Source organism: Oncorhynchus keta, chromosome 29, assembly GCF_023373465.1.
Source record: "Oncorhynchus keta strain PuntledgeMale-10-30-2019 chromosome 29, Oket_V2, whole genome shotgun sequence".
Lineage (NCBI taxonomy): Eukaryota > Metazoa > Chordata > Actinopteri > Salmoniformes > Salmonidae > Oncorhynchus > Oncorhynchus keta.
The window spans coordinates 52,857,734-52,884,018 of record NC_068449.1 but is presented as its reverse complement, the minus strand read 5'-3'; the positions used below and the strand labels follow the sequence as shown (position 1 = coordinate 52,884,018).

Here is a 26,285-nt window from a genome sequence, read left to right as displayed (position 1 = left end):
TTACGTTGATCGTTTTAAACTGATTCAGGAGCATGTCGTGTAAAGACTGACCAAGTAGCTGTTGAAGCTTTCGTTGAAGTCAAACGAGCAGCTCTTGTCAGAGGGAAACGTCCGAGGGATATCGTAACAGTCCTGGGAGCCCAAATCTGCAAAACATGACAGAACATTTAAAACCAGTGTAAAAACAACAACCTAAAGTATAGTAGTCCAGGTAGGGCTTACAGCAGTATGAATCAAAATGGGGTTAAATACTAAATAAAAAGGGAAAACAAATGAACCATTGGAACCACAGTGTTGAACAGGGATATGTGAAGTCTGTCATCTCGGCACTAAGACAGCTGGACTATAGTTGCCGTTCTTGCTCTGGTCATCATGTGTAACTTCACACTAATGGATTTCAGACAAACAGGATGATACGACTTGGAAGGTCGCCAGACTCTAAAGCCAAGGCAAGCAAAGCCTACTCTGGTACACAACGGACTAGACAAACGGGGAATCCCGGGACATTTGCAAAATGTCTTTGTGTTAGTTTAACAGACCCGTTTCATGTTAAATGATAGGAACAGACTTGGACCGGATGTAGCTGGGCATAATATTTTATCTTGAACTTTAACCTCTGATGCTTTTTTAGTTGTGTAAATGATTGCCCTTCAACAAGTAAAATATTATTACATTTTTTGGGGGGGAGGGGGGATTACCAGAGGCCACCACCAGAGGGGGTGATGAGGAGAGGGCCTCAGTGTTGTTTCTCTATTGCTAGTCGAGAAAAATGGGTTGGGAGCATCGACTGTACATGGAGGTTGGGACTAAGGCACCAAACTGCTTTCTCCTAAACTCTGAAGTATGTGTTGTCTGTCTGCATGGTAAACGAACACCACTAATACTGCTACACCAGATGTCCTTGGAGGCAAGGCAGTCTTCAGCTGTGAAAAAGTATTTGTAATTAGCCATTCAAAAACACATCTGTCGCGTCAAGATAATTATCCTGGAGGATTAGACACTTGCTTTGCACTGCAGATGATAGTGTTGGCTGACAACAGCACACACCAGCCATGTGTCATTATGAACATCCTGTCGATGCTAGCTGGCGTATTTAGCCTTTATAATGATGCACACATATATCACTTAGCCTCATGATTAGTGAAAGAATGTGGTACCCTGTCACTTAGCAAAAAGTGAGAGTGAAATGGAATGCTTGTGATCAATTATATATGTTTCTCATCTATTCGACAGGACTAATTAATCAGGAACAATGAATCAAGATCAATCAATGAGCCATACCTTTCCTGAGGCGTGATGAGTCCATGGTGCCGATGGTGTTGCTCCTCAGGGCCTTGTTCCCGGCGCTGGTGGGCACGCAGTAGTTCCCATCCGTCTCCGACATGGAGCGCGGCACGCAATATGTGTCCGTGGGCGAGCGCTCCGCGGGGGGCGGCGGGTACCCCGGGGTCAGGGAGCTGAGGGAAGGCTTGGGGGGCCGGGGCGGAGGCATCCCATCCCCACCCTCAGACCCACCACTCGCTGGACCTCGAGGCACCTGATAGGTACAGTTACTGCCTGGTGTGGGAGGAATATCGTAGCTAACCGACAGGTTCCTCATCTGAGTCTCCATGGAGGGCTTCCGCGAGGGCGTGTTGAAGACATAAAGCTCCGGGGCGTCGCCGTCGACCGGGACGGGGGGCGAGGAGGCGGAGGCTGACTTGGGAAGGAGCACAGTGTCCTGGGAGTAGGAGCGGGGGAGGTGGTAGAGGCTGGAAGAGAGGTCGCCTCCGCGGGAAGGAGGAGAGTCATAGATGGAGGAGGCGGAGGAGGGGTGAGGGGGCAGGACAGAGGAGAAGAAGCCGTTGGCGTGCTTAGAGGAGGAGCTAGTGGAGGTTGGCGTGCGGTGGGCGGGGACGTTGTCGTTCAGGTCCGTCTCTGACGAGGTTGACTTGGAACACTCGGCGTGGGCTCTGTGGCAACGGCACAGATATATAAACATCAGAAGGCTGAATGATGTGTGAACATTTCACACACACTTCAACATAGATTAGTGATATGGGTTACAGCAACAGAACCACCAATAACTCCTATTGAGGCCCACTGGATATGTTGTTGAACAGATCTTATTGAGTTGTAGGTTCAGTATAATGATCCATGTTTCATCCTGTGGATCGTTTCAAAACATGCAGGGTCAAACACTGCACTGTCCTTTGCCAAAGGTCTATTTACATATTAAGCTATTCTGGATCATTCCTCACTTCCCTGTGAGAACAGCCAGGTGCTGCATTTTGGATTAATGATCACTTCTCAAACACATCAATCCCAGAGGTTAAGTGCTGGGTTAGTTTTGTGTGTATTTACAGTGTGTGTGTGTATGTGTGTGTCTACATGTATATGTGCATGTTTATGAACCTGTGTGACTTTGTGCACAAGTGTGTGTGTATACATGCATGCGTGTGTCACTCCACACTAGACAGGCTGCTCCAGACTCACTGATTAACCTGGGGAGGAGAAGGAGCCCCTTTGCTCTCACACTCCTCCAGGAGGAGGTACTCCTGGAGGAGAGGAGTCACAGAGCTACACCACCACACACAGAGAGGAGGAGGAGAACCACATCAACAAGAGGCACTGAAATATGGACAATATGCTCCTATACCTACTAAAGCACACAAGAGGGCGGGGGAGGAGCGCAAGAGAGGGCGGGGGAGGAGCGCAAGAGAGGGCGGGGAGGAGCGCAAGAGAGGGCGGGGGAGGAGCGCAAGAGAGGCGGGGGAGGAGCGCAAGAGGGCGGGGAGGAGCGCAAGAGAGGGCGGGGAGGAGAGAGGGTCGAGCGAGAGGGGTCGAGCGAGAGGGGTCGAGCGAGAGGGGTCGAGCGAGAGGGGCCGAGCGAGAGGGGTCGAGCGAGAGGGGTCGAGCGAGAGGGGTCGAGCAAGAGGGGTCGAGCAAGAGGGGTCGAGCAAGAGGGGTCGAGCAAGAGGGGTCGAGCAAGAGGGGTCGAGCAAGAGGGGTCGGGTCGAGCAAGAGGGGTCGGGAGTCGAGCAAGAGGGGTCGTCGAGCAAGAGGGGTCGGGCAAGAGGGGGTCGAGCAAGAGGGGGGGTCGGCAAGAGGGGTCGAGCAAGAGGGGTCGGGGTCGAGCAAGAGGGGTCGAGGGTCGAGCAAGAGGGGTCGAGCAAGAGGGGTCGGGGTCGAGCAAGAGGGGTCGAGCAAGAGGGGTCGGGGTCGAGCAGAGGGGTCGAGCAAGAGGGGTCAAGGGGTCGAGCAAGAGGGGTCGAGCAAGGGGTCGAGCAAGAGGGGAGCAAGAGGGGTCGGGGGTCGAGCAAGAGGGGTCGGGGTCGAGCAAGAGGGGTCGGAGCAAGAGGGGTCGGGGTCGAGCAAGAGGGGTCGGGGTCGAGCAAGAGGGGTCGGGGTCAAGAGGGTCAAGAGGGGTCGGGGTCGAGCAAGAGGGGTCGAGCAAGAGGGGTCGGGGTCGAGCAAGAGGGGTCGAGCAAGAGGGGTCGGGGTCGAGCAAGAGGGGTCGAGCAAGAGGGGTCGGGGGGGTCGAGCAAGAGGGGTCGAGCGAGAGGGGTCGGGGTCGAGCAAGAGGGGTCGAGCGAGAGGGGTCGGGGTCGAGCAAGAGGGGTCGAGCAAGAGGGGTCGGGGTCGAGCAAGAGGGGTCGAGCAAGAGGGGTCGGGGTCGAGCAAGAGGGTCGAGCAAGAGGGGTCGGGGTCGAGCAAGAGGGGTCGAGCAAGAGGGGTCGGGTCGAGCAAGAGGGGTCGGGGTCGAGCAAGAGGGGTCGGGGTCGAGCAAGAGGGGTCGGGGTCGAGCAAGAGGGGTCGGGGTCGAGGGGTCAAGAGGGGTCGGGGTCGAGCAAGAGGGGTCGGGGTCGAGCAAGAGGGGTCGGGGTCGAGCAAGAGGGGTCGGGTCGAGCAAGAGGGGGGTCGAGCAAGAGGGGTCGGGTCGAGCAAGAGGGGTCGGGGTCGAGCAAGAGGGGTCGGGGTCGAGTCGAGTCGAGCAGAGGGTCGGGGTCGAGCAAGAGGGGTCGGGGTCGAGCAAGAGGGGTCGGGGTCGAGCAAGAGGGTCAGCAGAGGGGTCGGGGTCGAGCAAGAGGGGTCGGGGTCGAGCAAGAGGGGGGGTCGGGGGGGTCGGGGTCGAGCAAGAGGGGTCGGGGTCGAAGAGGGGTCGGGGTCGAGCAAGAGGGGGCGGGGTCGAGCAAGAGGGGTCGGTGTCGAGCAAGAGGGGGCGGGGTCGAGCAAGAGGGGGCGGGGTCGAGCAAGAGGGGCGGGGACGAGCAAGAGGGGGCGGGGTCGAGCAAGAGGGGCGGGGTCGAGCAAGAGGGGGCGGGGTCGAGCAAGAGGGGCGGGGTCGAGCAAGAGGGGCGGGGTCGAGCAAGAGGGGGCGGGGTCGAGCAAGAGGGGCGGGGTCGAGCAAGAGGGGGCGGGGTCGAGCAAGAGGGGGCGGGGTCGAGCAAGAGGGGGCGGGGTCGAGCAAGAGGGGCGGGGTCGAGCAAGAGGGGCGGGGTGCAGTGCGGGGTGAGGCTAAAGACACCATACTTCATATAAAAAATAAAAACGAGAGTGACAAACCTAAAGTACATTCTAACTGGAGACAGATGGAGATGAGATGTCAGAGAAACAGAGGGAAATGTCACAACACCTCTCCACTCTGTACTGATGGCAGTGCTGCCCTGTCACATCATGGACCCCACACCCACCTGTTGGGCTCTGGCTTCTTGCTCTCACAGTTGACCAGCCACAGGTAGTCCTGGGGTTCGTCCAGGCTGGACTCAGAGTCCAGGTGGCGCACGCTGACCGGTTGGTAGGGAGGAGGCACGTTGGTCAGCATGGCCGGAGGACCCCCCAGGCCAGGGTGAGGGGCCGTGTCCACCACAGAGCCACCGCTGGCCGCCTGGTGGGCAGCCTTTGCCGCTTCTGTGGGGAAAAAAGATGGGGGAGGGAGAAGAGGGGAGACAGTCAGAACATCTATGCATTGTACACCGGAGTTAGGACAATGTTGAGAATGCTGCCATGCATAACAGTTATTTCCGAAACGTACATGTTCTGTTGTGATATTATAGGTGTTTGTATGGTTAGATTTCTGACTTGTTTGTATACAGTATAATGTTCTATAAAAGCACTACAGAGTAGTGGGAATAGTATACCGAACACATGATTGAGATACCGCAAGATACATCAGTACAAAACAGGTGATGAGTCAGACTTGAAGGACACATTGTACGTACACAGGCATGCATGCGCACACACACACGTATGTGAACCACGCAAACTGTCAGGTCTTCACAATCAATGATTACGCATGAGAAGTACAAACCATGAAATTAAAATGTACCATTACATGTACATTACAGTTTGATGGGTTCTACTGAGGAAAATAAACCCAAATGCTTCCTTCCTTCCTACAGCTGTTGTATTTGCCAATGTTACTCACACCATTAATACTCAGCTGTATTTTTATCCAAATCTATGTTTTGCCTTTTGAATCCCAACCATGGCCAGACAGCATTTCCTCAAGGTCTGTGTGGAGACGACTGTGCTTGGTTGGGCTCTATTCATAATGTATTCTCTCTGCCTGCATTACTCCCCACCTACACTTCTCAGTGTACGCACACGCACACCGTCTTTGAGTGGCTCCCTAAGTGCTCAAGCTCAAGGATGCGCACCCTGAGATGACAGCTGCTCTCTGAATCTTTACTCTCCCTCTCGTCCCGTCCCGCTCTTCCTCTCCTCCACTGTGTTCTCTTGTACACCCTCTCACTCAATCGCGCACCAATCAGTCACTATTCTCCTGCTTTATCCTGTGCACTCTCCTTCTCTCCCTCAATCACTCCCTATACATTGCATCCCTTCATCTCTCCGGTCTCTTCTCCCCATTCCCCTCTTCAGTTCTCTCCCTTCCTACTCTCACTCCACTCACTACTATACTGGTTTATACACTATCACTCACTCTCTCCATCCCCTTGTTTGTCTGTGTTATGTGCCGATTCACCCATGCAGCAGGAAAATCCCTTTCCTCAATCTCCCCCTCCCACACCACTGGGCTCCAGCCCCGCTGCTCCAGCCACGCTGCTCCAGCCCCGCTGCTCCAGCCCCGCTGCTCCAGCCCCGCTGCTCCAGCCCCGCTGCTCCAGCCCCGCTGCTCCAGCCCCGCTGCTCCAGCCCCGCTGCTCCAGCCCCGCTGCTCCAGCCCCGCTGCTCCAGCCCCGCTGCTCCAGCCCCGCTGCTCCAGCCCCGCTTCTCCAGCCCCCTCCACTCGCTGACATTTCCCCAGCCACGGTACACCCTCGCCTGGGCGCGGGAGTAGGCTGAACTGTCCCCTCTTTGTTTGGGCTGTATGATCAGCGAGCGAGACTTCGCGAGCAGTAGCCAAGGCCATATGAGAGCCACACCGCTCGACCACAGAAGTCTGCTTGGTTATTAAGACAAACTTGCTGCTTGAAACCATAATAAACTCAACATTCCAAAATGGCCCCATAGATACATTGTGGTTGAAGTTACACTAGAGCAGGGAGGGTAGGATACAGCCACAACACTGAGGAAGGAGTGAAGCGGACCTTGTTGGATACATGGTCTCCCCATTGTCATAGATGTAGTGGGTACTGCTGATATCATAGTCCAGGACATTTCTCCTCGACTAGGGCCTCTAACATTCTGATTAAACCCACATGCATTACAATAGTGAGTTTAGATTATAGGGTCCATTTCTGCAACTCAACCACGGCCTAAAATTAACATGCACCAGCTGCAAAATGCAGGTAGATTTTGGCATTGCTTTTGTTTCCTAGCTAGTAAATGAATCGCACAAAGTCAAAAGAACTACGAATCATATATAGCCCATACCACCTCTGCTGCAACACTGCCTGGGCTAGAGGCTGTGCGCACCTGAAGAGTGAAAGATTCATTTTTAGAAGCGCTACGCACAGGCATAAAGTCTAATTTACAGAAAAATGTGAGTCTACTGATGCGAGACTTTGTCCTTGTGTTTTTTGGCCATTTTCATTGTTTTGTTCACAAGCTGGGTTGTTTTTCTATGTTTGGGTTTCAACAGCTAGAGAGGAAAAGACACTCTCTTACTAGTCAGACTCAATCTCACAGGCACAAACATGAAGACTGGATTTGCGTTTCCACGGTAACCCCCGCGCTTAAAGGGACAGGTTAACATCGATCTCATCTGTGATAGTTATGTTAAAAATGTCATTAAATTTACCACATTACTTCTTACTAGTAATACATGTAATGTTTTAGAAACATTACAAAGCTCATCCGTTTTGAGTGGCTGGTAGAGTTTTCAATCTAAAAAAATAGAGGTAATTTTAGGCCCTGAACTCGACAGTACCTCCCATGTCAGCTGAGAGGGAAGTTCAGGTCCGGAGGCACCTGTATGTGGCCCCACTGATGACGGTGGGAATGGATGTAGAAAGAGGAACTCTAAATAAACCACAATTCTAGTTTGGTGGGCCCCACTCACTCGCTTTTCCCTGAGTAAGTGCGCGCGTGTAAACGTAGTAACGAATGTGAGAGAACAAATGAGAGGGAGAACAAATGAGTGACAGAAAGACCGCGAGAGAAAACAAATGAGCAACTGAGAAAGGGGGAACAACACAGGTAGAGAAGGAGAGAAAGTGGCAGTGGGGCTCAGCTTAGGGGGGGGCACACAATGCTTTAATTATACAGTACAGGGAAACATGTGGTAACGTGAACCCACCTGAAGACACGGCTCATTAGGCCTCATTAAGCCTGTGCTGGAAACAAAGGCCCCTTGGCACAGTGTCCAAACCTACACTACAACAGGATATGATCATTATGTGAGAATAATACGTGTGGGGAACGACTACCGTTTCCTCATGCATATCACTGTTCTGTTGCATTTCTGCCTTTCTCTCACTGTATAGACACATCTCAGAGTTCCTCTCGTGTGTGCGTGCCTGCGCAGGGATGTGTAGCATCATTACCGTCGTCCGTGGGGTTGAAGCCGCAGATGTCACAGATGTAGCGGACCCACTTGTTCATGTCGTCCTCCGTGTCGGCCACCAGGTAGAAGACGCGGTCGATGGTCTTGATGTCGAAGATGAAGCTGTGCTCCAGGTCCTTCTTGTTGAACGTGAGCCCTGCGTCCACCTGTGGGGGGCATGTAGCTGTAGCATTACCAACCATGTAACAATAGGGCTTAGCATTAGCAAGTAGCATTACCAACCACATAACAATAGGGCTTAGCATTAGCACGTAGCATAACAAACAATAGGGGTAACAATATCCGTTGTAGCCACAGTAGCAATAAGCCACAGTCAATGTCATTACTGTTATAACTGCCTTTTAGCAGTATTAGCTAGTGGTACTGTAGCATTACTAGGACCATTAGTTTTCCCTGATCACATGACCTGACAAAAAACGTATTACATAACTAGGGTCCAGATTAACAAACTCTGGGCCCTAATCAGCCGTAGCATAAGTAGTGTTTCACCTGTTCACACAGGTTGAGGTCGATCACGCGGATAGGCTTCTTGGCGTGATCATTCTTGTAGTACTCCAGCACGTCTGGGTCGCCCGAGAGACGGCCGCTGCGGAGAACAAACCACCGCTTCTTCCATGCCTGCAGAGAGACGGGAGACATTTTAATGTTGATGATCTGTTCACATATCATCCCTTACTTAACAATTCCACAGTACACCCCTAAAACCTCCCCTACCCCTACTTGAAAAGCTTAACAAACCCCTGAAGACTTCACAACAACCCACATTTTTGGGCATGGCCTTGTCCTAGAGTGGCTCAGGGGATCAGACAAGACCGAGAGAGAGAAAGAGGGACAGAGAGAGACGGACCGAGAGAGAAAGGTCACTGTGTTCGCTCATACGGCTCCATTCCTGGCTGACCAAAGGCTGGACAGGGGCTTTGTTTTTCCACCCTGGCCTCTGTGTGCTTCTCTCTAACTCTCCCTCTAGCTATCCCACCCTCTCTATCTATCTATCGCTCTTTCCTCTGGTCCTTCTCTCTAACCCTCCCTCTAGCTATCCCACCCTCTCTATCTATCTATCGCTCTTTCCTCTGGTCCTTCTCTCTAACTCTCCCTCTAGCTATCCCACCCTCTATCTATCGCTCTTTCCTCTGGTCCTTCTCTCTAACTCTCTCTCTAGCTATCCCACCCTCTCTATCTATCTATCGCTCTTTCCTCTGGTCCTTCTCTCTAACTCTCCCTCTAGCTATCCCACCCTCTCTATCTATCTATCTATCTATCTATCTATCTATTGCTCTTTCCTCTGGTCCTTCTCTCTAACTCTCCCTCTAGCTATCCCACCCTCTCTATCTATCGCTCTTTCCTCTGGTCCTTCTCTCTAACCCTCCCTCTAGCTATCCCACCCTCTCTATCTATCTATCTATCTATCGCTCTTTCCTCTGGTCCTTCTCTCTAACTCTCCCTCTAGCTATCCCACCCTCTCTATCTATCTATCGCTCTTTCCTCTGGTCCTTCTCTCTAACCCTCCCTCTAGCTATCCCACCCTCTCTATCTATCTATCGCTCTTTCCTCTGGTCCTTCTCTCTAACTCTCCCTCTAGCTATCCCACCCTCTCTATCTATCTATCGCTCTTTCCTCTGGTCCTTCTCTCTAACCCTCCCTCTAGCTATCCCACCCTCTCTATCTATCTATTGCTCTTTCCTCTGGTCCTTCTCTCTAACTCTCCCTCTAGCTATCCCACCCTCTCTATCTATCTATCGCTCTTTCCTCTGGTCCTTCTCTCTAACTCTCCCTCTAGCTATCCCACCCTCTCTATCTATCACTCTTTCCTCTGGTCCTGTAAGCCACACAAGGACAGGCCTGTGTTCAAAATTCACCCACTCTCCCCCTCTTCTTATATCCCAATCCATCCCTCTACAGCCTCTCCATCTCTCTCCTCTGAGCCCGACTAGGACAGACATGCCAGAACTGTGTGTCTGGAACACCCAGAACCAACAGTCACCACAGACAGACATAGTTTGGTCTGGTTAGGTCTAGTAGCCCGACTGCGGAAGAGCACAACCAACCACTCTAAAAAGGACCACAGGCAATTAGGATTTTACAATAGAATTTGTCTATGAGACACAGGTTCCGTCCGAAATGGCACCTTATTCCCTATATAGTGCCAAACTTTTAACCAGGGCCTATAGGGAATAGGGTTCCATTTGGTACACAACCACAGAGCTTCCAAGGCAGATAGGGTGTAAACACAGGGCACAAAACCCAGACAATGGGATATAGCATAGAACAATTATCCAAATAGAACAACATTCTATTTCTATGGCAGACTTAAGACTGCGGGATGGATAGGGTTGATAATGTGGAATGGTTTAGTTTTAGTTGCACAAAGGCACTAAGAATAAACCCTGGGTGTCAGTGACCGTCAGGCACTACCATCTGAAAGTCAGTCAGAGAAGGGAACGAGATAGAACCAAGTGAGATGCCTAAACAGGAGTCTGCTCACTAATGCTTTTATGTTTTATAAATGAGGCCCGGCCCATCTAGATGTCTTGTCACCTAAACTGTGTAGCTTAAACTTATAAAGATGGTTAACTTGTTCAATGAAACCTGCTCCCTGAACTAGGAGAAGCTAACTCAAGGATAAGAGGGGCTAAAAAGCACATGATGAAAACAAACTGTGGCTAATTGCTATGAGCCACCAACTCTGATTCGCTGAGTCACTTATGCTAAGCTTAAGTTTTTGGGAAGGATTCATTCCCAGATTGCAGCTTTAATTGTGCTTAATCACTCCGCTTCAGGTTGAGCAATATTGTGGAGCGAAATAGACTCTGCCTATCAATGGACACTTGATAGAGCTATTGAATATTGAACAGTGAAATTGGATACAAAAGATGACATAACAGAAAACAAATGCTATTCATGGAATTTCAAACAAGGAAGGGAAACCAAACCAGTAGAAAAACAACTCCCCTTGGAGATCAGTCCTGGCCTCACCCGAGCAGATCAGAGCCCTGGCCTCACCCGAGCAGATCAGAGCCCTGGCCTCACCCGAGCAGATCAGAGCCCTGGCCTCACCCGAGCAGATCAGAGCCCTGGCCTCACCCGAGCAGATCAGAGCCCTGGCCTCACCCGAGCAGATCAGAGCCCTGGCCTCACCCGAGCAGATCAGAGCCCTGGCCTCACCCGAGCAGATCAGAGCCCTGGCCTCACCCGAGCAGATCAGAGCCCTGGCCTCACCCGAGCAGATCAGAGCCCTGGCCTCACCCGAGCAGATCAGAGCCCTGGCCTCACCCGAGCAGATCAGAGCCCTGGCCTCACCCGAGCAGATCAGAGCCCTGGCCTCACCCGAGCCCTGGCCTCAACAGATCAGAGCCCTGGCCTCACCCGGCCTCAACAGATCAGAGCCCTGGCCTCACCCGAGACAGATCAGAGCCCTGGCCTCACCCGAACAGATCAGAGCCCTGGCCTCACCCGAACAGATCAGAGCCCTGGCCTCACCCGAACAGATCAGAGCCCTGGCCTCACCCGAACAGATCAGAGCCCTGGCCTCACCCGAACAGATCAGAGCCCTGGCCTCACCCGAACAGATCAGAGCCCTGGCCTCTCCCGAGCAGATCAGAGCCCTGGCCTCACCCGAGCACAGCCAGCAATGGCCTGTGAGGAATGCAAACTAAAAGCTTTGTTGTTGTTTTTTCGGGTTAAGATTTTAACCGGATTAACAATGCTGTGTGTTTTTTTCGCCCTCCCTTCAATTGTTTTTCCATCCACAGAGTTCCCTTTGTTAGCGGGCCAAGCTCTGAGTAGGGACGAACAGCCAGGAGGAGAGGAGAGAGAACTCCGGGTGGGAAGAGCATCGTCCTGCTGTCCTACTCTGTCAACAGGAGAGTCGACCCTGGAGAAATAAACAGGCTGGCTGAAAGAGGAACTATACATGGGCGGGCGAGGAGGCGCACACACACACACACACACACACGTATGCAGCCGTGCACGGAGAAACGCAAACAGAGAAATGCACGTTCACACACACTTCGAAATTCTAATAGACCTACATTCATGGCACAACCCTGAAAAAAACCCTAACACTCCTTACAGTAATGAAGTAAACATGCCGGCGCAGGGTTCAAGAGGTCTGCTTGACCCCACCCTGCTCCCACACAGTATGCTCCACAAGAAACTCTGCCCTAAAATATCAACATTTAATAAATCACTGTTTATTCAACCATAAAACATGAACAACCAAAAACAGCCTCTAGATATCAATACACAGAGCAATAAACTGTGTAGAACTGGTCCTGTCCAGCATGAACAGCAGCCTAACCTAACCCAAGCAGCACACATTAGCATGTTGTTGATGTGCTGCTCTGTTGCGGTCAGACAAAAGGAGAGCGACCCCTCTCTAGTACATGACAAAGCACTCTGGGCTCAGGTTACCCTGTGGGGACACAGACAGGGCCATGGGGTGAGGTTACACTGGGGGGACAAGCTCAGGTAGTCCCTTCCCGTTTCAGTAGTTTTTCTACCGTTTGGTGCCTAATGAAAACAACCCTGGTTTAAAACAGACATGGGGACATTTGACAGATGCTCTTATCCAGAGCAACTTACAGGAGCAATTATGGTTAAGTGCCTTGCTCAAAGGCACGTCGACAGATCTTTCACCTAGTTGGCTTGGGGATTCGAACCAGAGACCTTTCAGTTACGAGCCCAACGCTCTTTGCCACTAGGCTACCTGCCACTCTGCTGCTGTCCATAGTACCAGCTGGTCTGACTACTTTCAAAGGTGCTGGTTAAGAGCTTGTTGAAGAAGCCTTGTTTGAGTTGTGTTTCATTGCAGCTTCAATACGGAGTGAGTTTTGCAAGCCTACTTGATTCATGGGTGCTTTTCCCATATTAGCATGATAGTAGACAGTGTGTAGTGGTGCGAGGAAAACAGTCAGGGATGGAGAGCTGTGTGAGAACATGCGCAATGAGAATCACTCTCAAAAGCTCTTTCTCCACCGACCCACACACCCCATGTGGCCAGTCCATTCATCACACCTTGACTCTAGTTAAAACTTAGCTGAATTGGTCCCTGTAAACCCCTGCCAGGTTCCTATCCAGTGAAACTGCACACAACCAGAAATGCCATTGGTGTCTCCAGCCAGACAGCCAATGGCATCTCGCTGACACATACTTTCTATTGTCAGTGGAAAACAGGCCAAAAAGCTCTTCACAACAACCACACATGACAGTGAGTGATGCACACAGTAGCTGAATAGCAGCACTGTTAGACAGTAACTGTCCACAGACCTAGCCTGGTTCCAGATCAGTTTGTGTCATCTTGCCAACTCTTATGGCCCTTGTGACAATTACCATAAGAGATGGCAGGCCAGCACAGACCTACCTTGTGCTATCGATCCTGAAAAGGTCAGCAGGGGCAATGAGGACTCAGTGCTGAACCCCTGTTACTGTCCTCTCCTCCATTGTAGTCAATGAGGCACAGAACAGTCAATAATCCAATAGTCCCCAAACTGATCTGAGAGCAGTCGTTACTGGTCACAGAACACAGCTAATCCAGGTTGATCTACTTCACAAGGCCCAAGACGATAGAGTAGATCTCAACTGATCACAAATCAGTCCTTACATACCAACCAACCAAACAATCCAAGTAGTAACCAAGTGTGTGTTGACTCCTCACTGTCCGGGGGAGTGGATTGGGACGGGGTGTGACAAGAGAGGAGCCCCTGGTGCAGCAGCTGTCCCCCCCTCCTCCCTCTCTCCAAGCGCCCTCCCCTGCCCTCTGATAGGGTGTGATGCAGGAAGAGACCCATGTGCCCGCTCCAGCCTCCAGCCAGACAGAGACACCATTGAGGGGATGACCGGGAGGGCTGGATGGGGGAATGCCATCCGAGTGGAGTCACACTGTTGCCATCAGGGCCCCACTGACCCAGAGACAAAGACGGAGAGAGGGGGGAGAAGGGGAGAGAGATGGAGTGTCCGAGAGGGAGATGGATGAACAGTATAGAGAGAAGAGAGAGGTAAAGGAGGAAGACAAGAGTGAGTGAGAATGAAGGAAAGAGTGAGAGAGAAAGCTAATACAATATACTTGAAGCACTTTACCACATTGGGGGTTTCTCCTCCATTGAAGACTGGTTATGGGGTGTGGGGGGTGAATCAGAGTGACAGGGACAGACGTTAGGGAAGGGGGTAACAGTGGGTGGGGCACGGGGCCCTCAACCGCCACATTCCTGGCTATGGCCTTGGTCCTGCCCTCGGCCCTGGCCTCCTATCCAGAGAACAGTGGCCTTTGTTGGGCTTGACTTTATCAAGCTGCCCCCTGGAATATCTGGAGCTCCAGGGCTTGAACCTTCTGCCTGATAGATAGGGGCCAAAAGGGGCCCAGAGTTTTAGAGATTCCCAACTACCTAATCGTCTGCCCATTCATATGTATTTACATATCTACTGCTGTACATATGATGTAGTAGATCTTGTGTAAATTCATGCAGTGCTATTTGGCTGATAATTGGATTTCTGCTGATATTTCTAGATTTCCAGTGTAAAAAAAAAAAAAGATAGTTTCCATTTTACTGCATTGTTAGGAGCTAGTAAACCATTCTCTGCATCTGCTACATCAGCTAAATTGTGTACATGACCAGTAATCAATTGATTTGATTACTGTACCAACACTGACATACTGGGAAGTTGGCAACAATACCAACCCATCATACAGCATGATGTAGCCTAGCGTCTGGTTTATAATAGTGATCCACACGGACCCCGATTAAAACCACTCCTGTACTTAGTGTTTATAATGGAGAATCTTCTTTGAAAGCTATTTAAAGTAGTCCAGGCGTGGGCTTAATCTCTGTGCAACCGCCCTCGACTGTTCTAACATACTAACATCTATTACATAGTCTAACTGTGGCACCTCTCATAATAAACAACCAAATGATGATGTAATAGTGAAAGTGAACATTCCAGAAGGATAAGCGCACCAGCTGGTTGGGGAGTTCCACCGGGCTCTAATCCTAATCAAAGAATGTTCTGGAAGGGGAAGAGACTAGAAGAATGGGACATTATGCCGCCATTGAGGACAGTGATTAATGACAAGCTCCGGTACTGTAGCTAGAAATGAGGCCAGACAGCTGGAGGAGCTGGCTGGTGTATTAACAACCGTGAGACGGCAGCACCTCTGAGTAGGACTGCTGCCGATCTAGGATCAGTTTCACCTTTTAGATAGATCTTAATGAATATGATTACATAGACAGGCCAGACCTGGATCCTCGATCAGCGTTCCTACTTTGAGATACTATGTGAATATGGTCCCAGCAAACATAATATTCAATATATTCTTTATCATTGCTAACTACATAGTAGCTTCTTCCTGCACTTATGAGGGATAATTCTATTGCAATTAAAAAGGTTACTAATGCACCCGAAGAGCCTTTAAGAGCACAGATGGCTACGGATGGTCCTCCAGGGTAGATAAATGGCACACTTAAAACACATCCATATACTCTACATATCTGATGGTTTGAGAGTTAAAGCTAGAATCCTTAATTGCACTACAATCATTTTTGGTCTTATAAATTAATGATATATATCCATTAACTTAGTTCAACTGTCATAACCCATCAGCACCCAGAATATCAGCTTGTTTTACTCCAATGTTTGTTAACTAAGTAAATGTAAACAAACAAGCCTCAAAACACGGTTAAAACTATCATTTTGACTGGTCGGTCTATGAATGAGACTAATGAATGGTTCTATTTCTTTAGGTCCATTCTTTAACAAAACAGAGGCGGGTGGAGGTTTTATTGTTTCAAACAAATAGTTCAACTTTAAGCAAGGCAGGGCTTGGGCTTTTTGGGATGCCTGCCACAGTAGCATTTGGAGCAAAAGAGAGAACCGTCAACTGAACAGATAGGACGGTGTTGTTCCTAGGATACCAGCGCCAGCAACTGACTAGCAGGCGAAAGGTGACGCTGAAGTCATTTGTAAGTGTGAAATGGGCCCTGGCTCGTGTGCCAACGAGGGCTAATGTGGCACAGCATGTGCCCTGCTGGACCAATGGGCTGGAACAGCAGAGTCCAGTCCGTTTGGAGCAACAACAGGAGCCACATAGCCACTGCTAACCATAAGGGGGGAAATTAGCTGTCTATTATATAGCTGTTACAGCCAACTTTAGCTTGGTTGCTTCTTCATAAAGGGCCTACCTGCACATTGGACATATATTCCCACATTGAGCCAGATGGGGTGGTGAATGGTTCAGGGGGTGTGTTACGATGTCAGCAGCTCAACAAGGAGTACCACAGATTGGCCTCGTAATCAACTGACTCACCCAGGCATGAGCCAAGAACAGGAGATACACACAAAGAAGACCGAAAACAAACTTGGCACTGGAATCGGATATGCACTACAGTAAACCAGGAAATTAACTTGAAGGGTTTAAATCGGTCTTGGTAAGTGTAGCGAACCAACGTAACACCACGAGACGAATCATAACCCACTGACTGACTGGGTTACATAACTGATCACAGAGGTTACTGGGGCTGTTTGTGTAGGAATTTGTGACCAGAGTCCAGCTGTCCCAACTACATATATAAACACACACAGCTGCTACCTTTGAGAGGAAAGACTAAGCCAGGCACGCTGGCTTGTGTTCAGTGTGTGTCAAACATGTCAGGGCAGAGTCCCGGGCCACCACCCCTCGTACTGCTGGCACTGCCACCAACACAGGGTTACAGTGTGTCAGCTGCAGCAGTCTGCCTAGCTACAACACAGTCAGACAGTCACCGTCGCTGACAACAGCCACCTCTCTCGCCTCCTGCTCCATTATATTTAACGCTGCAGGCCTATGCTGCTTAGTGACAAGTCAACGCATGTGGGTTGGTACAATATGAAAACAAAAATCAAGGCCGAGTTCACATTCTTTTAAATGTTTTTGTCATTTAGCAGACCCTCATACAGAGCGACTTACTGTACACACAAGTCTCGTAAAAAGTAGATAACTGTTTTAAGGAAATAAGGTTGCAATTTACAAAGGCAATTGACCGCTGAAAACGTTGCCTCACCTTTCAAAGTACATCAATTAAATGCATCGTAGTGGCTGAGACCCAGTTTCTGGAGGGGAGTGATGTCACTCACTAGTGACACTATGGTAAACCCTAACCAACCTCAACCACATCAAAAGCCACTTTCCTCATTTCCCCATCTAGTCATTACCAGATGGATTGGGATTCCCTTCCTTCCCACTTCCCAGTGCTCCAAGGGCCAGAATAGGTCATACTGCCTCTGCCTAGACGATACTCCGGAGGTAAAACTGCAGGCACACGCCCTGTGGTTAGCTTTGAGGCTATTATGTTTGAGCGGCCAAGCTAATGGGTTAAGCAAGTGGCGTAGTGGAGAGTCAACCATTACCCCTCTGGTCCAGTGTTCTCCCCCTCTCTATCCATTTCTCTGGTTCAAAACAAGAGCATATGTTAGCTTCTCCATTCATTTAAAGTTAAGTTTTTACGGTCTCTCTCCTACACTCAAGACAGCAGGTGCCTCATGAAATATCCCTTTGTCCTTTCGGACATTGTGTGTGCTTAGTAAGGGGTGAGGCGAGGACATATCATTCAGGTCAAGACTGGAAAATAATGATACAATTGTAAACCATCTTTTCTCTTAAGAGTTTCAAAGGGAGAGACTGACAAAAGAGGAAACGTCTGGATGATCGTCTCCTGAACCCTTTTGCTCCCATTACTGAGTCAGTTGTCAGTATTACTCTGGAACGATCCCTTACTCCGATTAGCATTAGCATAGAACTCCGCTTAAAATCAGACCTGTGGAATGCAATAGATTTATTCGTTTTTTCTGTGTTTGGTATTAGCAAAAGCATGGGGCAAAAAGCGATTACGCATTTGTAGCATAGCATTGGCACAACTCACTTTGCACATGTTTTTAGCATTATAATAGCCTAGCTCCCTCAGTGACTGGTATGGTTGTTAGCAGTATAAGCCTAGCATAGCTCCCTCAGTGGCTTTGGGTGTGTTAGCATTTAGCGCTGGGCCCAGCAAAAACAATCTTGGCGGGACGTGGGATGGAGAAAGAGGGAGAGAGGGCGCCGGGGGAGTGACCTGCAGCTCCAGCTGCACTGACTCATCTCCGGCTGGGAACAGCCTCTCTGTTTGTTCCTCTGAAAACAGCTTCTCTCCAAGCCCAGAGAGAGAGAGAGGGGGAAAGAACCCGAGAGAGAAAGGACAGAACCAGAGAGGGGGCAGGAGTGAGCATGGAGGAGAGAGGGAGAGGAAAGGAGTGGAGAAGGTCATGGTATCGATGATGCCATAACAAAATGGCTTGGTGACACTAACAAAAAAACGGGGTTACATATTTTCAGGCCGGCCAGTGACGGCTTTTCTTCCAGATTAGGTCACTTGGAGGTGACGTACGACCATACCCTCTCATATGGACTACATAGCCTAACCTAAGCCATAAAGAAACAATAAGCAGTCAGTCATCCAAGGGGAAAAGACCAGGCAGAGACCCAACCCAGAGAGGTACAGTTGAAGTCAGAAGTTTACATACACCTTAGCCAACTACATTTAAACTCAGTTTCACAATTCCTGACATTTAATCCTAGTAAAAATTCCCTGTCTTAGGTCAGTTAGGATCACCACTTTATTAAGAATGTAAAATGTCAGAATAATAGTAGAGAGAATGATTTATTTCAGATTTGATTTCTTTCATCACATTCCCAGTGGGTCAGAAGTTTACATACACTCAATTAGAATTTGGTAGCATTGCCTTTAAATTGTTTAACTTGGGTCAAACGTGTCGGGTAGCCTTCCACAAGCTTCCCAAAATCATTTTGGCCCATTCCTCCTGACAGAGCTGGTGTAGGTTTGTAGTCCCCCTTGCTTGCACACGTTTTTTTCAGTAATGCCCACAAGTTTTCTATAGTATTGAGGTCGGGGCTTTGTGATGGCCACTCCAATAGCTTGAATTTGTTGTCCTTAAGCCATTTTGCAACAACTTTAGAAGTATGCTTGGGGTCATTGTCCATTTGGAAGACGCATTTGCGACCAAGCTTTAACTTCCTGACTGATGTCTTGAGATGTTGCATCGTGAGTCAGGAAAATTGTGGATATATTGAAGACATCTATTTTGTGAAGTGCACCAGTCCCTCCTGCAGCAAAGCACCCCCACAACATGATGCTGCCACTCCAGTTCTTCACGGTTTGGATGGTGTTCTTCGGCTTGCAAGCCTCCCCCTTTTTCCTCCAAACATAACAATGGTCATTATGGCCAAACAGTTCTATTTTTGTTTCATGAGACCAGAGGGAATTTCTCCAAAAAGTACAATCTTTGTAACCATGTGCAGTTGCAAACCATAGTCTTTTTTTATGGCGGTTTTGGAGCAGTGGCTTCTTCCTTGCTGAGCAGCCTTTCAGGTAATGTCGATATAGGACTCGTTTTACTGTGGATAGAGATACTTTATTACCCGTTTCCTCCAGCATCTTCACAAGGTCCTTTGTTATTGTTCTGGGATTGATTTGCACCAAAGTACGTTCATCTCTAGGAGACAGAACACATTTCCTTCCTGAGCGGTATGACAGCTACGTGGTCCCATGGTGTTTATACTTGCGTACTATTGTTTGTACAGATGAATGTGGTACCTTAAGGTGTTTGGAAATTGCTTCCAAGTATGAACCAGACTTGGAGGTTCATAAAAATAAAATAAAAATCGAAGTTATTAGCTGATTTCTTTTGATTTTCCCATGATGTCAAGCAAAGAGGCACTGAGTATGAAGGTAGGCCTTGAAATACATCCACAGGTACACCTCCCAATTGCCTCAAATTATGTAATTTAGCCTATTAGGATCTTCTAAAGCCATGACATCATTTTCTGGAATGTTCCAAGCTGTTTAAAGGCTCAGTCAACTTAGTGTATGTAAACTTCTAACCCACTGTAATTGTGATAGTGAATTATAAGTGAAATAATCTAATTACTTGTGTCATGCACAAAGTAGATGTCCTAACTGACTTGCCAAAACTATAGTTTGTTAACAAGAAATTTGTGGAGTGGTTAAAAAATGAGTTAATGACTCCAATGTGAACTTCTAACTTCGACTACATATCTAGCCCTGACTAACAGTAGCAGCCTCTGTTCATGTGTTGTGGTGAATTGAGTGGAGACTTGCAGCAGCCAGGGAGAAAGGAGCAGGGAGCTAGTTGACAGTCAGGTGCGGTAACCCGAGAACCAAGCGTTCAGCTGCCACCCCCCATTCGACAACAACCTCCACTCAGCTCTGCCTGTAAACCAAACTACCAACTTGTTCCCCTCTCCCTCCCGCTCTCCATCTTGCTCCCTCTACCTTGAACAAACAGGTCTGTTTATTCTCAAGTCAGGTTCCGCTCGAGCACCAGGATAGAACAAGATTAGGAAAACCCACAGACCACGTCCACGGTGTACACGCGTCATTGGCCCTTCTTATTAGAAGCCACACAGCGATACGTTGCAGTCATCTCTCACACGTTGGTTGGTTTGCCTTTGATTACGCTTTGCTTTTCCAGACTGTGAACTCATGAACTGTGCTTTGAAAAGGTCCCACAAACAAAGACGGTGCCGTGACGCAGGTCATTTCAACACAATAACCCTCGTTGAGATCTTGGTTTCCCAGCAAGCATGTGTTCTAATCAAGTGCGTTTCAGAGCTTAAGTAGCCTAGATTCTATGGGGCATTCTGGGTAGTGGAGCATTTGTTGTTTTTCTTGTAGATCTGCTCATGCAGGCAGGCAGGCCGGCCGCAGGACTGTGTTTGTGCAACAGTGCTGGGAAAAGGGAAAGACAGTGGGAGGAGCCATTCTGGAACCTTTCCTGTTCATGACAGATGCGAGACGCATTCAGTTGCAATACCATTGGCTCTGGCATTCATCATAATGCTGTCCTCTTTAAAAGCTCAGTGTTGTAACAGGTATACAAGTCAAGCTTTCCAGTAATGACACAGACCTGCTGGAAATAGTATTAGAAGAACTAGATGTGAAAGCACTAGTGAGAATCAACCCCCACCACCAGATAAGGATAAACATGTATTTATTATTATTTTAAAATTGTGAAATAGCTCTCTGCCTACTCAAAAATGTCCTGAAACCAACCACACATTCTGAATGACGCCGCAGTCCAACGTCAGGGCTTATAAACAAATGCAATCGCGTACACCGTTGTGGTACGCCAAACCAATCAGCAAGGACCCCAAGGCCGTCCCAAACAATGCCCGTTCTTAAAGTAGAGTATTAGAGAGCGTCAGAGGTTTTGGCGCTCGCGGCCTTGGTGATGAGGTCTGGAGAGAGAGGGAGGTTGGGGGCACAAAAGCCTCTCTATGCTTAGCCCAGCAGCTTGCATAAAAAAGTCTTTGTTTTCTGGGCATGTCTAAGATTCTTGCTGCTAAACAGCTATTTTTACATCCTCATAGGCCACAAGAGATAATATGGCGGTCAGCGAAGGCCAGTTGACGCTCGAGCAGTGTGTATGCCCTTTGGCTGAGTGTCTGTCCAGGCGTCATCCCCCTCCTCCGCTGGAGGGAAGGGGGACTTCCATCTGCAGGCAGGCCGGCCTGAGGTCCAGCTGCCTGGAGACTGGTGGTCAGTGGTCAGTCCCTTCTCCTGTTATTCACTGCCATCAACATGTGACCTGGGATCAGTTGCGCCTGCCAGCAACGGTCACTTTAATCACTAGCAACAACATAACAGGTCCTGGATCTGCTTTTAAAAGGCAAATTGTGCACACAAAGACATGAGTATGGCACCTCTAGAGGTTTGGGGAAACAAAACATAGTGATGATACTGGTGCTGATACATTGAACAGTGTTATCACAGTTTTCTACTAGAGAAGGTGACCGTCAGTGTGTCGAAAGGCCATTGACAAACCACCCAACTGCCACAATGTGAGTTTATTCAAGGTTCCTCTGAAGTGAGAAAAGGCCTCCCTTGTTTCTGTTCTAATCAGTGGGAGTCGGTATGTGTCCTAACAATCCTCCCTGGCCAGACAGGAAACCCAGGGAGAGAGAAGAGAGACAGAGGTACAGGGTGCGGGCCAGCCGCCCCTGCAGACACACACACAGAGCCAGAGAATAAGAGAGAAGGAAAGAGGGAAAGAGCCACGCAGGGGCAGGAAATGAGGGCTGGGAGCTGGAGGAGCAATGGCAGTTTTCCCGCGAGTGAGCGGGAGAGAGACCGAACAGAGAGAAAATGGTCTCTGTGATAGCACTGTCAGCATCTGCCTCTGTCCAACCTGGCACAGTAGTTAGGGGAATTCAAAACCCATCTAAACCACTGGTACAGTTCGTGTCATAAACAGACATACACTGGTACAGTTCGTGTCATAAACAGACATACACTGGTACAGTTCGTGTCATAAACGGACATACACTGGTACAGTTCGTGTCATAAACAGACATACACTGGTACAGTTCGTGTCATAAACAGACATACACTGGTACAGTTCGTGTCATAAACAGACATACACTGGTACAGTTCGTGTCATAAACAGACATACACTGGTACAGTTCGTGTCATAAACGGACATACACTGGTACAGTTCGTGTCATAAACAGACATACACTGGTACAGTTACACTGGTACAGTTCGTCATAAACAGACATACACTGGTACAGTTCGTGTCATAAACAGACATACACTGGTACAGTTCGTGTCATAAACAGACATACACTGGTACAGTTCGTGTCATAAACAGACATACACTGGTACAGTCATAAACAGACATACACTGGTACAGTTCGTGTCATAAACAGACATACACTGGTACAGTTCGTGTCATAAACAGACATACACTGGTACAGTTCGTGTCATAAACAGACATACACTGGTACAGTTCGTGTCATAAACAGACATACACTGGTAAGTTCGTGTCATAAACAGACATACACTGGTACAGTTCGTGTCATAACAGACATACACTGGTACAGTTCGTGTCATAAACAGACATACACTGGTACAGTTCCTGTCATAAACAGACATACACTGGTACAGTTCGTGTCATAAACAGACATACACTGGTACAGTTCGTGTCATAAACAGTTCGTGTCATAAACAGACATACACTGGTACAGTTCGTGTCATAAACAGACATACACTGGTACAGTTCGTGTCATAAACAGACATACACTGGTACAGTTCGTGTCAGACATACACTGGTACAGTTCGTGTCATAAACAGACATACACTGGTACAGTTCGTGTCATAAACATACACTGGTACAGTTCGTGTCATAAACAGACATACACTGGTACAGTTCGTGTCATAAACAGACATACACTGGTACAGTTCGTGTCATAAACAGACATACACTGGTACAGTTCGTGTCATAAACGGACATACACTGGTACAGTTCGTGTCATAAACAGACATACACTGGTACAGTTCGTGTCATAAACAGACATACACTGGTACAGTTCGTGTCATAAACAGACATACACTGGTACAGTTCGTGTCATAAACAGACATACACTGGTACAGTTCGTGTCATAAACAGACATACACTGGTACAGTTCGTGTCATAAACAGACATACACTGGTACAGTTCGTGTCATAAACAGACATACACTGGTACAGTTCGTGTCATAAACAGACATACACTGGTACAGTTCGTGTCATAAACAGACATACACTGGTACAGTTCATACACTGTACAGTTCATAAACAGACATACACTGGTACAGTTCCTGTCATAAACAGACATACACTGGTACAGTTCCTGTCATAAACAGACATACACTGGTACAGTTCGTGTCATAAACAGACATACACTGGTACAGTTCGTGTCATAAACGGACATACACTGGTACAGTTCCTGTCATAAACAGACATACACTGGTACAGTTCGTGTCATAAACGGACATAGGAAAAAAATAGTTAAACAAAAAGGAGGCAAGTGTTTCAGTTCACAGCTATTGTAAAGCCATTGGTTTTCAATCAGTAATAAAATACTGAGCTAACACCTAAACAAGCATGAGTGGATTTAATAGTACTCCCTCCAACAACTGAATAGAACAAACATCTGGATCTATTTGTTCAGTAAAAGTAGTGTATGGCTGCCTGGTCCTCCTTACGCCAGCCTCTCACATGTCGCCCAAAGTCAACGAGACAGACCCTGTCAAATACAAAGCAGCAGGAGCAGAACAGAAGCTCCTGTTACGTTGAGAGAGATCAAGCCAAAAAGGAGACCGCAAAACACCTCGAACCCTCTGTGACCCCGTTCTTCCACCCCAAACGCCTTCCACCACAGATGAGTGAGAGTTTCAGCCCATGCTGCTCCACTAACACACACACACACACACACCACAGGTGAGTTTCAGTCATCTCACCTGGCCTCTCCCAGCAACCCTCTTGGCAGCTTTAATCCCCTTGCACGCACACACACACACAATCTCTAGGTATTTGATATTACCTCCCCTGGCTGACACACTGTCCAAACAAACACACAGGAGACCGAGCGTTCCCTTTAATGTACCTTAAGAGTGCTGCGCGCAGGGTTTTGAAGAGTCTCCTTGAGCGTCTGGTTAAATTGTGAGAGTGTTGTTGTCTGCTCTCTTTATGGAGATGTGCAGTGTGTTGCGCAGGGCTGCAGTGTGACCTCTCCCTCCTCTGACTTCCTGTGTAGTGTAATCAGGTGGTCCCAGACCTCCTTAACTGCCAGCAGCACACAGCAGAAAGCAGCAGCCACTAGCCAGCAACCCACCACTAAATCAGAGGGGGAGGGCCAGACAGGCAGGGGTGGAGTGTGTGTGTTAAAAAAAATTAAAATGCACCCCAATACACACATATATTTGGAAAGATAGTGAAACGATTACCCAAGAGCATCTCTGAAAAGCAAAAACACACACACACACACACACACACACATTCCCATTCCACTAAAAAAGTTGATTATGTTTTATTTCACTGACATTGATGGATAACGGACTTCAGCAGTCATGAGTCTTCCTCTAATATTGGCACTCTTTTCCTCCTCTTTGAGAACGAGGATATGGCCATCGTTTCACACACACAACTTATTTACATTTTACATTTAAGTCATTTAGCAGACGCTCTTATCCAGAGCGACTTACTTATCAGAACCACAACATTTTCAAAATTACCCTCAGCACTAACAGTAACTAAAAGACTAACTGAAAGACAAACCTTGCTTCCGGCCAGTAACCAAAATATCGCTGGTAGGAATCTGCCGCTCTGCTCTTGAGCAAGGCAGTTAACCCAACATCAACTGCTCCCCGGATGATTCAGAAGGGTTGAGTTAGACGCGTTAGACATTTCGGTTGAACGCATTCAGTTGTGCAACTGACTAGGTATCCCCTTTCCTTCTCAGTAAGACATGTTTACATGCTTTGCAAGCAGAAAAATATCCCTAATAATCCTGTTATGGACATCAGGCTACCTCATGGGACTCGAGTAAATATATAAAAATCGACAAAAATAAAACATTCTACTACAGTGACCATGTCATTTTTGCAAAGAATATTCGGATTCGCAGTTCAGACATAACGTTTGTATGTGACAACTAGAGATCGATTTTGTACCCTGTTATGACTTTCACCAAATATGTTGTCTTCTCACACTATTCAAACCCTTCAAATCAAACCCTTCAAATCAATAAACAGCTTATGAAGCTCTAAGCCTATACTATAGATCACATATGGCCAACAAATAATCTTGAACTAAAACCTTGTTGGCATTTTTCTGCAAACCCACACGTTCTCTTTGTTGTGGTACCAAAGTGAGAGGTTATGGTAGGGTAAACAGTGTCGCTGTGGTGTGGGAATAATCACGAACCTGGGGAGCTCTGTTCACATTTCCCCCCAAAAAAGGGAACCGGACCTCGTAATTCAAGCGAACCGAACTCAAGCCACCTCTCAAAATGGAGTGCTCACACCGCACAACAAATTAAGCCATCAATGTGCTGGCACATGCAGAGTTGGCAAAAATTGGCTGAAATTGACCAAGTGTGAATCCGTTCAGTTCTTCCGAACACACTTCATGAGGTTTGCGCTACCGGTGCTGGCACATACACGGAACAAATAGACAGCTGGAACGCCGAAAAAGCTGTTTACATATCCCAATAATTCAAAATATTGCACAGAACCAGGTGTTAATTGGGTTAAGTTCCTAAACAATGTAAGACAAGCAGATAAATGTGTTTACGTGACTAATGTCATAATCAGTTTGATATCAAAATATTAATGTGCATGTAAACATGCTCAGTGTCACTTCTTGAGACTTTATCCTACTTCCTGAATCCTGGGCCAGGTAAGTCTTACTTCCTGTGCTCGGTTAGTTTCATCCTGGGCTTGGTTGCTCGGGTTGCCACAATTACTGTAGAATCG

General features: G+C 48.3%; 1 protein-coding gene across 50 annotated transcripts in view; it reads right to left on the bottom strand.

Moving 5' to 3' along the window:
- Positions 1-26,285, bottom strand: part of LOC118361876 (GRB2-associated-binding protein 1-like) — a 76,862-nt gene that overhangs the window by 12,603 nt on the left and 37,974 nt on the right. For all 50 annotated transcript variants that reach the window (XR_008086452.1, XR_008086471.1, XR_008086468.1 and 47 more), the window contains 5 exons: positions 8,438-8,566; positions 7,929-8,094; positions 4,674-4,890; positions 1,282-1,952; positions 52-146 (listed from right to left, as the gene is read on the bottom strand). Coding sequence is in view for 1 of the 50 variants with exons in the window: in XM_052486794.1 (XP_052342754.1) it covers positions 52-146; positions 1,282-1,952; positions 4,674-4,890; positions 7,929-8,094; positions 8,438-8,566 (1,278 nt within the window). In the remaining 49 variants the exon portion in view is untranslated. The remainder of the gene's footprint in view (positions 1-51; positions 147-1,281; positions 1,953-4,673; positions 4,891-7,928; positions 8,095-8,437; positions 8,567-26,285) is intronic.